The 14,533-nt window shown below is 41.0% G+C and overlaps 1 protein-coding gene across 1 annotated transcript; it reads right to left on the bottom strand.

Moving 5' to 3' along the window:
- Positions 1-3,413: 3,413 nt before the first annotated feature.
- On the bottom strand, positions 3,414-10,895 carry LOC133889934 (agamous-like MADS-box protein AGL29). Its single transcript, XM_062330355.1, has 2 exons — positions 10,366-10,895; positions 3,414-3,648 (listed from the first exon to the last, which is right to left on the bottom strand). The coding sequence occupies exons 1-2, from the start codon at positions 10,893-10,895 to the stop codon at positions 3,567-3,569; spliced, it is 612 nt and encodes a 203-aa protein (XP_062186339.1). The 3' UTR covers positions 3,414-3,566.
- Positions 10,896-14,533: the final 3,638 nt, after the last annotated feature.

Raw genomic sequence — 14,533 nt, 5'->3', positions numbered from 1 at the left:
TGACGCCTTTCTATGATAATTAAGTTCACAATATTTCTTGGGATGTTTTTTGGGGTGTAGGTTCTGAGGATTGTTTAGCTCATCCTTACTCTATCCTTATGTGGGTGTTTTGCAGACAGATATAATAATTAAGTTCACATACTGCAACACTAACCGTGCCTTTTCCGTTCCTCCGGGGATTGCGAAACGTAGCTTCATTTATCTCTCTTTTACATGTGCTGCCACACTGTTGCTTCGAAATAGTTGATGTGTCTATTTTAGTGGCATCCAGTTATGTGTCTCGGGTATCTGTATAACTGTTTTTATTTGCTAATGCCTATCACCACTGCTATTTGCCAGTCCAAAATGAAAAATAACACATGCCTTGCTCTCATGTCATTGTGTAGTGTTTTAAGTATACTCAAGATTCTGGAGATTAGCTATTGGAACGAAGATCTATCTAGCTTCATATTAGCAACTACCACTTAATGGATCGTAGAACTCCTGTAAGAAATCTCATTTCTAAGGTTTGCATCTGTTTTTATGTTCGGCATGGGTGATATATTGTTGGATCTGGAAGGTCCTCCCACACACTAAGATCTTCTGAAGGTAAATTATGTACCCTTTCACTCGCTTATTTGTAGTATTAGTTTTATGTCACATCAAACGTGTCACTGATAATTAATCATAAGTGATAAGTAAAGACTCATCACTAATGAAGTCATTGGTGATGAGTCACAATTTGATCCGTCACTAATGATGTTATAATTGTCATTTATGATTGCTCAACGTTTTTCGTGTTTTTTGACAAAAAAAAAGTAAAAAATTATGACCTATCACTTATGATTGATGAAAAAACTTTGTGTTTTTTGGACATAAAAAAGTCAAAAAAAAATATTTTCACCTGAGTCATCCTACCGCAGGGGCCATCACCACTCGTCACGTATCACATGTTTTTTCACACTATTTTTATACTCCGCGTTTCGTAAGAATCGACCTCGCAACCTCCACTCGAGTGTGTTGCATCTTACCACCTCACCCTCGCGTGCGTTCTGAAGGAAGACAGATATTTTATCCTTTTAACATGTTTTGCCGAATGCCATAAGTGACGAGTTATAACCGTGACCTGTCACTTATTAATATCATATGTGATGGGTCACAGTTATGACCCATCACTTATTTTATCCTTTTAACATGTTTTGTCGAAGGTCATAAGTAATGAGTTATATCCGTGACCTATCACTTATGAACTATCATAAGTGACGGGTTATGGTTATGACCCATCACTTACAACTGTTTTTTTGCCGAATTGTAATTTTATAAGTGTCTCGAAGTGATCTTCAGTAAAATAGGCATAATTTTTACATACGAACTTTGATTTTGACGTTTTTGACTCTACGGATATCTACAGAAAACGTTGCATCTATCCCCCCCCCCCCCTACTTTTTTGGGTTTGGCAAAAAAAATTAAACCAAAACAGCCTGAAAAATTGAGTTCTCGCCTCCTGAAGTTTCTGCACCATTTTTAGAACCCATATTTGTTTTCATAGCCGTCACCTCTTACATTAAGTAAGAGTTCCTATTCTAGTGCTACCGAGGTGATAAAAAATAAGAGAAAAATAAAAAATATAGCATCATGTTATGTGCATATTTACTATATAAGAAAAAAAATTAAGTAAGTTAGGATAGGAAATTGATTGGCTAATATATCTAATGATTGATTAATTAAAATGTCTTCACTTGCTTTATTTCATCAAACTGGTCATTAGTGACGGGTCACAACTTGATCCGTCACTAATGACTCCCTAGGATATCCCGTCACTGTTGAGTTAGTCATTAGTAACAGGTCGTAACTTGACCCATCACTTATAACTGGCCAAGAATGACCCGTCATCGGGCCAAAAATGACTCATCACTTATGAATGGTTTAGGATGACCTATCACTTATAACTGGTAATAAATGATAAATCATAACTATGACATATCACTGTTATTATAAGTAACTGATCATATTACGACCTGTTATTAATTTTATATCTTTTATCTATTTTTTTCGGTAGTGTGATAGTCCATAATTTCCTACGCAACGTTGCATCGTTGCGTTGCAGAAACTGCAAGAACATTACTCCCGTTTCAAGGATCCATCTTACAAAATTTTCAGTACAGTTCACAAGCCGTCTTATACATGTTGATTTGTTGCCTTCGCCAGTGGTTTGTAAATTTAAATGAAGTCTTTGTTGCATGGCTTTTTTGAACTGAAGTTTAGTTTTGTCCATCCACAGAGGGAGGCTGTTAGTTGATGCATCTTTTAGATCTAATTTAAGTCCATATTTTTGCACTCAAGTTAATCCAAATGATTGTAAATAGAACATCAAGGTATCATATCAAACTGCAGTTACATGAAAACTTTCTTTGTGAAGATATGATATGATAATTTTGCTCCATTCACCTTCTCTGCACAAATTGAATATGAGAACATCACAAGCCAATGAGGCAAACAGTTTTATGTTAAATTATTTTGCTTCGAACCTGATCTTACACATAATCTATGATCTCACACACATTATAATTTTGCTATGTGCTCTCGTCTCATATGCCCTTAGTTTTCTTATTGTTGGTTAATATTGCCATGGTACTGCTTGGGGAATTATTGCGCTTGTGCATCTTCAGTTTTCAGATACATGATTGTGGTTTCTAAGTTTCATGGTGGTTCTTGAGGGATTATAGTCATTGCTATATGGTCCATCTTTATTTTCTTCTATTTTGATATGAACTTTTAGCCTCTTTGTTTTTAAATCCTACTCAGTGTAGCTTTTAAAGTCTTTAGAGTGATTTGTTGTTCTCTTTCCGTAGAGTGTTTAAATGTTTATTAATTTATTGCTTACCATGTTCTGATTTTTATGCACGGTCTATTCCAGTTTGTTATATTCTAACAAATCTTTTCTAGCTCCTGCCAGTCTGTATGATGTATATTATTCAGTATTCTTTTTCTATTTTTATTTCATTAGTTTATATTGCAGCTTGCAAGTGGAACCATGTTCAACGTAGTTTGCTATAGTTAGGATTCTTTTCTTTTTTTGCAGTGAAGACTATGTGTTTTATGAAGTCAGTCACTATACATGCCCATAACCCATTTAAATGGTATTCCAATTTTTTTTATGTTCTCCTTTAGAGGTTATCCAAATTTTATAGAGGAGACCTTACTTAGGCTACACACTAAAATATCGAATAACTCAGACAACATCACAACATGGAGAGCCATCCATCTCTTACAACATCCATGACATGACATCGTTCTTGACGCAACGCACGCAGCCAAGTAATGTCTAACTTCTTTCGTTTCCAACTTTTCCTCTCTACACTGAAAAAGGGCGACTTCGAGCGGCTCTCGGGCAGGGTCTCCGGCTGGCCAGATTTGCCGGTCTCCCTCACCTCCGATGGTCATTTTCGGCGTCTAGAGGCTAGGGAGACGGTGGATCTGTGCTTTGCCATGGAGTTAGGTCCTAGGTTCATAGGTTTTTGTTTCTAAGCATCAGTGCCCAGGCGGTGGAGGAACCGGTGCAGTGAAATAAGTCTCTTCAGCATTGTCTATCTTGCGGCAGCGTTGGCTCTCGCGCTGATGCGGGGCGTGTGAGGGTGACTTTCTCTGGATCCGGGTTTCTGGGTGTGTGGTTGTGTGGAGGAGTTGTACAGGAGTCTCTGGTTGTTCGGAGCTTTAGTTTTCTAAAGGGTGGCAACGACCTTGCCTATGCAAGGAGAACGGATGACTGGGATTTGTGGTGGCATGGCGAGTGGATTTGATCTTCTTTTTCACCGTCTTCCGATGGCGGTATCAGGTCTATGGCGGAGGTCTGCATGGGGTGCGTCCCCGACCGATAGACATCCACACGCTCTTAGTTCTCATCGTCTACGGCGGGATACTATTACAGCTCACTTAAAAACCTTAGTGTGATTGTGCTTCTCCTGATCTTGGGTTGCTGTCTGTCGTTTTTTTCTTGCACTAAGGTCCTCATGGATCTGGTTATAATTTGTATTTTTGTTAAGGCCCTTTGTGCAAGTTTGGTGGAGCGTTGTCTTCTCTTTATCTTTTGAGTACTGAATCTGTATTTCTTCGTATCTATATCTATGTACGTCTTCTTACATATTAATATAGATACTTTATTAATACACGTGTGCATAGCATAAGTGTGGTGTGTATGAATTGTTTGTGTTCTCATTGTACCTATAAAAAATCCTAAAGACTAAATCCCGAGCGTGCATACTCTTATCGTGCGGCATGCACATTCGCATCAGCCGTTCATTGAGCACCAGATGTTATTGGCTCGTGTGCTGTTGCATGTATGGAGAAGAGAAAGATGACAAAATTGGTGACGTCATTCACATGCAACTCCATTTCAAAACTTTAAAAAACCATATTTTCCAAATCGAGCATCTAAATTAAAATCCGATTGCCCCATTGTGTTTCGTGTGATAAAAGCTTCAAAACTAGACCCTAATTGAGTATATTTCGATGACATTTTTTTTCCAACATCAACTTCATATAAAAAAAGTGCTTCTGAGTGCATTATAATTTGCTTACAATTTTCAAAAACTTACTTATGTGATTGATGATTGATAAAGTGATTTTTTTCCAACATCAACTTCATATAAAAAGTGCTTCTGAGTGCATTATAATTTACTTACGATTTTTCAAAAAGTTGCCCATTACTTTATAAGAACTTGCTTATCCGACTGATGGTTGATGAAGTGAAGTACTAATGTGGGTGTTGTGAAAGAGTATGAATGAACATGCATTGAAATGGGGTAACTAACTGAGTTGCATAAGTGATTGTTTTTTAATGTTCTAATATATATAATTTTAGGAAACCACTTAAGTATTTTAATTGGATTAGTCTAGCAGTTTTTCAATTTTGTTTGTTCAAAAATTTACACCAAAATATAATCAAAATGGATCTCATTTTGTTGATAAAAATATAAGGACTATAACCATGCAAACGGATCAGAGATTAGATACACGGTTTAGAAAATATAAGCATTTGTATTTGATAAAATTCTGCTTTTCGTGTGTTTACACTTATCCTCTTCTTTATATGGAATACATGGGTATGATTTAACTTCACACGGTTCTATTTTTGCTTTTTGGATCATGTGATTTTGCTTATATATTTTGATAAATTTGCTTATATAGTAGGGGTGTAAAAGGAATAATAGATGAATTTTTATAAAGATTGTACTTGATTTTTTGTCACACAATGATCGTGAGATAAAAAAAAATTAATCTCTAAACACTAGATGTTAATTATTAAAAAATAGATATATGTGTTCAGATTAATTTTTGCTAAATACAGGCGTGCATGCTAAACAACTATAGCATGCACGCCGGAATTTAGCCATGTCCATAAAAAATACAGACACTTTATAAAAAAAAGTAATGCCAAACTCGACGGGTGTGGCGTAGTGCGTGTCGTCCTAGTTTATTACATATATTAAATGGATAAGAAGTAGAGCAATTTCAGGGTTCAAGTTACTGTAGCTATTGTCCATATGTGTCCCCCATACGTGTACATGTATATAGATATGTATATGTATCTATATATGCGTATATGTGTACATATGGGTACGTACATGTACGCATATGTACATGTGTTCAGATATACATACACATAATTTTTTTAATTCCAAAAAAATAGTGAAAAGAAATAATAGTTATATTGATAAATCAGTTGAAATAATCTAAAATGCATAAGAAAATATCTAACACTCAAAAAATATGAAAAAAATTTAGTTAGTTCGTATTACTGTCGTTTATATGTTAAAATTATATGCATGCATGAAAGTACCACTGTTTTACTTATAATTAAATAAATACATTAAATATTGATAATTCATAAATAAATATTGAGATATCAAAAATAGTAAATTCAATTTTTTTTTTCATGGTCTGTGAAAAAAAATAGGCACGACATCCGCCTAAGTGTATATATATATATATAATATTATATATATATAACACCTCGGTTTCTCCATCCGTGGTTGAGCCACGTCAGCTCCACCGTCGTCAGCCGTCGGATCGAAGATGAGAAAATGTACAGCGTCCGATTCGACCGGATTCTCCCGAGATGGAGCTTCGAAATTCTTCTCCTCCCGACGAAATCGAGCTTCGTCTAGACTCGTCTCCTTCCGTTTCCAATCCCTAGCCCCTGTCTCCTCCCGATCGTCCTTCCTGCAAACCCAAGCCCACGCCGCTCCTACTCCGGTCATCTCCGCACGCGACCATCCTCTCCGGGCTGACCTCCCATTCCAACGGTTTAGCAAAATCCATCCCCGCCTCCGCCCGTGCACCACCTCCGCTCACTGTCTGTCATCGTCGCCACTGGCCAACAGCAGGAGTAGCAGCCGCCACCACCGCCCGGGTCCCCGCTCCACCACCAGGCGGACCCGGACCTTGCCACCCCGTGGCTCAGCTCTGCCTCCACCGGCGAGGACGAGGGAGCTACGTGGCAGCGTTCGACGCGGCAGCCGGGAGCTCGCCCTCCGCCGCCGCATCCCCTACCTGAATAGAATCCGGTGATGCGTAGCCAGCTCTGATGCGATCCGTACAGTTAATGGGAGGAAATCCTGGATGGGCTCGGAGGACTTGGCAGCAGCGACGGTGGCGAGGATGTGGGTGTCGTCCATGGAGATCACCTTGGAGCCGTTCGCGAAGCGCGCCACCTTGCTGGTTTTGAAGGCGATGGTGCAGCCCCCGATCTCAAACTCCTCGCGGAAGCTCTCCAACACATTCCACCCCGGCTACGGCAGCGGCGGCGCGTCCTCAGTGGCCTGCGGGGCCTCATTCTTGGCCGCGCCAGAGAGGAATGTCGCGCGCACGCCATCCGCGCGCTTAAGAACCACTCTGCACTCGCACTGCCTCCTCCTTCCTCGGAGCCGACCCCGGAGTCGGAGTACGAATTCGAGTCATCCCTGGAGGCCATCGTACTGCTGCAGCGGTCGATGCTCGAGAAGCAGTGGGAACTCCCATTCGAGAACGACATCTGCTCCGCCGAGGAGGAAGAGGACGCCAATGAGAAGAGCCTTAGCAAGGCCACGGCGGTGGTGGCTCGGAACAGGCGGATGAGCGGGAGGCGGCAAGGAGCTGGGCGGAAGAGCGAGAGCGCATAACCGGAAACGGATCTACCTCCGGGCACCGTCAGCAAGAGCTCCTCACGCACAGACAGATCGTCCAACTCTCCAAAGATCAAGGACGGCATCTGGCTCCAGCACCAAACATCAAAGTAATTCAAAAAACTATTCGTTACTTGCAACGCCATATCAACACTTGAAAATTGACTTGGTATATTCAAAACCAAGTATCTGCATATATTATCAACATGGTAAAAATGCAATGAGCCAGGAAATTGGAATGTGCGTATGCTTACCATAAAAAATCAGTGAAACTACTTGCCATTCTGCATTTTAGCTAACGATATTTTACCGGTTTTGTCTAAATCTAGATAGCTATGCTGGAATGTGCTATTGTAGTTTGTTGAGGAATTTCAGTTCCCTCTTTGGTTGATCTCTGCCTCAATTCTGAATACTGGCTGAAGGAGAAATTGGGGAATGAGCCGTCATACAAGCAGCTGGCACAATCGCTACAGATTTCAGCTCCCGAGCTGCACGTAAGGATGCGCGAGTCATTTCTCGCGAGGGAAATGCTAAGAATGAGCAACATCCGTTTGGTCATATCTATTGCCCAGAAGTATGACAACTCGGTGTCAAGTTGGCAGACCTTATTCAGCTATTGACATAAGATATGTTGATTTGATCATCTAAGTTGTTCATGCTTATTTCAATTGTTTATTTCTTGCACTAGGCCAGTTAGTGTACTCAAAATAAATATTTTAACATAACATGTCTTGTAACCTCCGTTAATTTTGCAGGGTGATCTGATAGGGCTACTCCATAGGATCGAAAAGTTTGATGCCTCAAGGGGCTTTAGCATTTCCACTTATGTGTACTGGTGGAATCGTCTCTTTTACAAGTGGTCTTGCATGGTTGTCCTACTACTATTTATTCATTTTCATTATATATGCTTTCAAACAGCAGCACCATTTCAAAACAGGGAGGTCTCTGTGTTTTTTGCGAGAACGAACCTGAATAAATAACATTGGTTAGTGCAGGTTAATGTAGTTATTCACCTAGCATACTGATGGTCTTTGAACTTTCAGCCAGTAAGTTTGGTTTTGGCATTTCGGTATGCTAATAAAAACTGGTTACGGTCAAAAGCTCTGGTATTTAGAGCAAAATATATTGTTTTTTTAATATAGACAGTTTCTTAGACATGGTACAATCATCGTTTTGGTTAGCAGCAGCAAATAGTCAACGCAGGTTATATAGCGCGCCAATTGGCATGCCATATTTCTAATATATACTTCAAATGTTTTTTTTTGTTATATTAACTGTAGCATGACACATATAAGGCATAAAATTGTCATACATGGTGTTTAGCAGGGTTCTTAAAGGTGGTAAGGCGAGGTGTGGTGACTCACCCTCTTCTGACCGCTAGGGATGAAAACGGTCGGAAATGATCGGAAGAAGCCTCCACCATTTCTACATTCATATTTTTTTCTCGGAAGCGAAATCGAAAACGATAGTGTCGGAAACAAATATAGCATCGATATTACGGGAACATCGATAACAATATTATCGGAACGGAAACAAGCCGGTATCGATTGGGAATCAAAATTATAGAACGATAAACACCGACGTAGCGCTAGTCGCAACTACATCCATGCAACATGTATAGGATCAAGTCAATTGATCGACGATTACACATAAACACAATATGAGAATAATATCAAATATTCAACTTAAGTAATAATACCATACATGTTCGACTTATCACAGATCAAACAAGTACACAAGTTCTGAGGTACACAACCAGTCATCAGAATATGCTAACATGCTAATATCCAACGAGAAAGATATATTTCATATAGTTTTTAGTTTAGAGATTTAACATAGACACATAATAGTTCAAACTTTACATAGATTTGTATGGGTTGGATTGTTTGTGGATGTGGATCTTCAGATATGGGGGTGGAAAACGATAATTACCGGGCCTAAAATACGATAACTATCGGCCAAATACGGAAAAATCCGGAAACAATGGGAAGAGCCCAAAATCATTTCCACTTCCATTTTCAGGACGTAATACCATTTTCATTTCCATTTCTTCGGGATATCATTTCCGGCTGCTACGGTCGGAACTCTTCGAAAACGAGCCCTGGAAAACCGATATATATCGTTTCCGTTTTCATCCCTACTTACCACCTAGGCATTTGTGGTGGATGTCTAGACGATGTCATACATACATAGATAATATCTAGACTGGAGAGGGAACATATGAGAGAAAAAAAAAAGAAAAATAGGAGAGATTGGCCAATTTAGAGTAAGCCCATTCAACCTAGCAAGCTTACTCAACCTAAGCTAGCCCATCATAACCCACCTAAGGTCAGCAACCATTTTAACCCACCCCTCCAGCTCCATGAGCCACCAATCATTGTAGGGTTTTCTTTTGTCGCTGCCTCTTTTCTTCTTCCTATCACCCCTAAAGCTCTCTTCCACATTGAGCAGTGTTTCTTCAACTCCTCCGCTCCCTTCAGCCTACTCCGCTCCTCCACGCCCCTGCAGCCTCTTTCATGATCAAAACCAACAAGATCGGCAAGGGTGGTGTGGTTAGAGAAGGTGGGAGATAGTGGAATCAGTCGGAGATGGGTAGGTGATGGCGAAATAAAGCCACGGGAGGGCAGGCAGCAGTGGCAGATCACTGAATCGAGATGGAGAAGTGCGGGAGATGGCATAATCAAGTGAGATAAGGAATAAGGAGAAGGAATACATGTAAGACGACGAGGCAGCGCCTTGCCCCTGTGGCGACTGAGTTGTGCCTTGTTGCTTAGGAAACACCTTAAATAACCTTGGTGTCTAGATCCATTCAAACCAATGTAAGATCCATGAACATTTTCTATCTCATTTTAGAAAAGATGCAATATTATATCCCAGGACTCATGCATTATATCAAACCAGCACTACAATAGTATTGATATATGCGAATCAAACATAAAATAAATCATCATAGAGTAAGATCCAATTGTAGAATCTCTTAGATGTATCTCGACAACATGTCATAGATATATCTTGGTGACATACATCCAAAATAATCCATGCATACACATATGACCATTATTATTCTTATGACATATTCTACTTGTTTCCATCACCCACCAAATGGCTTGTTGGGCCATCAACTGAGCCACCAACCCCTTGGACACCACTAACCAAGGAACCATTGACATCAAGCCTATCACCAAGTACATGGCCGGAAATTGGAGCAACTACAGGCAGTAGTTGTCTCTCTTGAAGCTCCTGATTGATCTTTCCCTTGAGAACACCTTGTGTTGCTGCAAGCTCCTTGTGGAACTCTTGCAGCTCATCAAGCCCTAATGCAGAGACATCAGCAGTCAACAAATGCATCAGGCGTCCACAGTCCTGCTCAATTTCCTCCTTCACCCTCTCCTTTCTTATCTTCTCAGCCTCAATCAGCTGTTCCAACTCTGCGTACTGTAAATTCATCCTTTGCATGGTGTTTTCCACCCTACTTCTATCGTAGCTTCCACCACCTGATGTAGTAGAGCCGACGCCCAAGGTGTGGAAGCGATCGAACACGGCCTCAATAGAGGGAGAACCAAAGGAGAAGGGCCTACCAGAAGGGGAGAAGACAACAACGCCAACCGTTGCACCACATAGAATGGAGAGCTCGCTAGCCTTCTTGAACATACCTTGGCGGCGCTTGGAGAAGCATACCAGACGTGCTTCCTTACGCTCGATACGCTTGATCTCGATCTTTTTCCTACCCATGGATGGCTTATCCTTCACCATCCCCTAGTTTGATTTAGTGTAAAGACTTAAAGTAATACGTAGATGGAGATACAATCTTGTGATGGAATAATACAAGCAATTATATAGCACGCATACGGAGATAAACTAGGAAACATGGGTTTGTATAGATGTGAATGCGCACACAACCTTGTATTGGTGAGTTTTCACTAGATACCATGTTAATATATTTGAAACGCATCTGTGAAGATTTTCCATTGAATGTGAGATGTTAATATTTCCACTTCTATGGAGTTTAGCTGGAGCCTGCCTGGCACATGAGGAAGCACCCCTAACACAAGCTGGCGCCCCTGGTGCCAATTGGCTTCCAATCTCGATTGGCCCAAATCAACCTGCTTCAACTTGGGAACCTTTCTTGACATTCAACATATATGTATTGCACAATTTTTCTACGTGTGAAACTGATCAAGATTCAAATTTGGAAAGACAAATCCCTGGAGGATAGGACACTTTTCCGGGAGGTAAAATTAGAAATAAAATCGCATTTGAGCCCACATGGAAGTCACCTAGAATATTCTAGAAGATGGAGAGTTATCAACGCTATAGACTCCAATTCATAGGACCCCTTCATTCACTATCATAGAATCAGTGAAAGCAGACAGAATATCACAGATAGTTTTTTAGAACCCGTCATTGACAGAATACTTATAGACGATTGTTAAGATAGACGTGTCTATAACATTACCACCGTCTGGGTGTGCCAAAACTCATAGATAGTTTTTACAAATCCATATGTTTCTATCATATAGACACAGACGACGTTTATAAGTATCACAAATGTTTTTTTGTAAGATTTATCTTTGTCTGAAAAACAGTCTATAGTTAAAGATATGGGTATTGTTTTAAACTTGACTCCTCGCTCTTCGGCTTCCCACTACCCTCTAATAAACAAAAACCGCTCGTCTCCTCTCACCCACTGAATCTAAAGTGACGAGAAGTTCATCTCCCTCACTCTCCTCGTTGTCATTTGAGCCCCTTCTGCAAAGGTTAGCTAGGGTTTGTTTTCGCGATGGAGGAGCAAGATTTGGGCATTGAATCCTCTTCCCTGCACTGAGGTGAGTAGGGTTTGCATCATGGTTTTATTAGGGTTTGCTTCGGTCTGGTATACTGAGGGTAATATGGTGCTTGCGTATCCCAGATCTGCAATGTCTTTATTCACTACTATTAAGCGCTGAGAGGATGGGATTGTTCCTATGGCTGCTTCCACAATCCAGATTCTTGGCGCTGATTTTGGTTGTGTAGAATATGTGTTCTTCACTGTTGTGAAGGGCACCAACGTGTATCCAGATTTGCTGTGAATTGTGTTCTATTGTCTGTTATTCTAGATGAAAATTCTCTATTGATGTTCATCACAATTGAGATATTTTCGTCAACTGCAAGACTGGTTTGAATTGTCATGTCTTACTTAACAAGGGTTGGTGATTTGGCAGCAATGTAGTTTAGTTCAAGCACATGACAGAGTTAGTCATGATGGAGCCTAATCCGAATGATAGCGAGATGATGATTGAAGATGATACTTGGGTTGACATTGTGGTGAAACGTAGGTGGCTAAGATGATGTCAATCATCTCATCCTTCTAGATTATGGCATCGTCAACAATGTCAACTCATCTCATGCTTCTGAAAGACAGCGTCGTTAATCATCTCATCCTTCTGAAAGACCACACGAGATACAAGTAGGGATTGTTTATAGCTATTAGCTAGGTTTATGTTATGAACAATGTGTGCAGCTGGTGTATATAGAACAATGTGTTCTTATGTGTTATATATATATCTATATGATGTTCTTATGTATATGTCTATGATGTTCTTATTTGTGATATGTAAATATCTGTGATGTTCTTATATATATCATGAAATGTGATGTATGCCATATCAAGGGTAGCCACGAAGCAAAATATATGGTTTCTCATGGGGGAAAGGGTCACACAAACAATTTTTCAAAAAAATCCATCTGTGACACTTTATACAGACGGATTTCAAAAAAACCGTTTGTGACCATTAATACGTACAAACAGTTTTTTTTTAAAAAAAATATGTCTGTGTGTAGTTATATTACAGACGCGGATCTTATTTAAACTCATTTGTGTGTAGCTCAGTTACAGATAAAGTTGTAACAGTCTGTAACAAGTTCGATATCATAAATACCTTTATAGAGATGGAACTCATAAGCATCTATGATAAAGTTTAAAATCCATCTGTAATAAGGCCTTCTCCAGCGGAGTCGGCATCCCCCCCGCGGTCTGTATCCACGTCGGATACGGGTCGTCGCGCGCCCGCAAACGCGGTCCAGCAGAGTCAGTATCGAGGTGAACAGCGATGCGGCTAGCGTTCGGGGGCGGCAAACTTGCGGGGAGAATGCGGCGTCCGCTTCACTGTGGGAGGCGCGAGTGGCGAGGAGGTCGTTGGTCCCGCGGAGCGGCGGAAGAGGAACTGGCGAGCGGGTGCGGAGGCGAGGCGGGAGGCGTTGGAGGCCGGCGGAAACGAAGAGGTTCCGGAGACTGAGAAGACGACGTGTCGTCCCCGTTGGGCGACGAGTGGGCGGACGCAGATCCGGCCGGCAAGGTGCAAGGTTCGCCACCTTCGGTGTGCTCGGCGGCAGTTGGTGGCCCGTGGTCATCCCGAAGGCTCCGGTATGTCCTCGGCTCCCAGATCCACATCTTAGGGTTACGCGGCGAGCGGCCGGAGGTAGGGTTCTCCGGCGGGGGTAGGGCACGATGGTTAGGTTGCTAGGGTTTCTATGGCTTGCTACAGATCCACATTCGCAGGGGATCGCCATGTGCAGAAAGGCTTTGGCACCCGATCCCCTTTGATACGAACCTATAATCGCGTCAAATTGTGGCCCGCACTGAACGAATTGTTGAGGAAATCCCATTTCTGTGTGGGCATGTAGGATCTGAGTAGATGCAGTTCGCAAAAGAACCTGTTCTTGGTCCATTTTTTTGGTGACAAATCAGTTCTTGGTGAATGTAGTGTGCTTGTTCCTGAAAGATGTTCAGACTGTACATTTCTGTTTCGAATGCTGTGGGAAATAGGTAAAAATTGATGAACTTTGGACACCCCTCTTTGTTCCTGGAGCTGATGCTAGTCTGAATGATTGGTATGTGTTTTGGTGGAAGGAAATTCGGTTACAATAACTTGGGAAAGTCATGAATTATTGAATATGTTAACTTGGGAATGTGTTTTTGTGCCCTAGAACAACGTTGTTTAATTGGGAAAGGTAGCAACAGTAGGAAGTGTTTAGCAAATTTGAACCTTACTGCATAGGTTGTAGTAGGATATGTCTAGCACAATAACCTGGAGTTAACATGATGTATAATAATATGCAGTGAGGCTTGGCAACCTTTAATTGGTGTAGGGCAGGGATGAGTAGGAAGTGCAGGGGATAATGGGAATGGTAATTTGGACTGGAATTGGTAGATCCAAGGCAATCTGGGTAGGAGTAGGAGGTGAACATTACTGCTAGTGGTATGGGAATAAGGTTTTTTGTATTGCAAGAATTACTGCTTTCTGGTGCAATGGAGTAGGATATGAACTGTGTCCAAAATATCTTGGTAGCTAGTGCAGTAATGATATATATTGTGTATTGTATGTATGTGCAGTAATGATATATATTGTGTA

This window comes from Phragmites australis, chromosome 14 (genome assembly GCF_958298935.1).
Source record: "Phragmites australis chromosome 14, lpPhrAust1.1, whole genome shotgun sequence".
Classification (NCBI taxonomy): domain Eukaryota; kingdom Viridiplantae; phylum Streptophyta; class Magnoliopsida; order Poales; family Poaceae; genus Phragmites; species Phragmites australis.
This window is presented reverse-complemented; position numbering and strand designations above follow the sequence as displayed.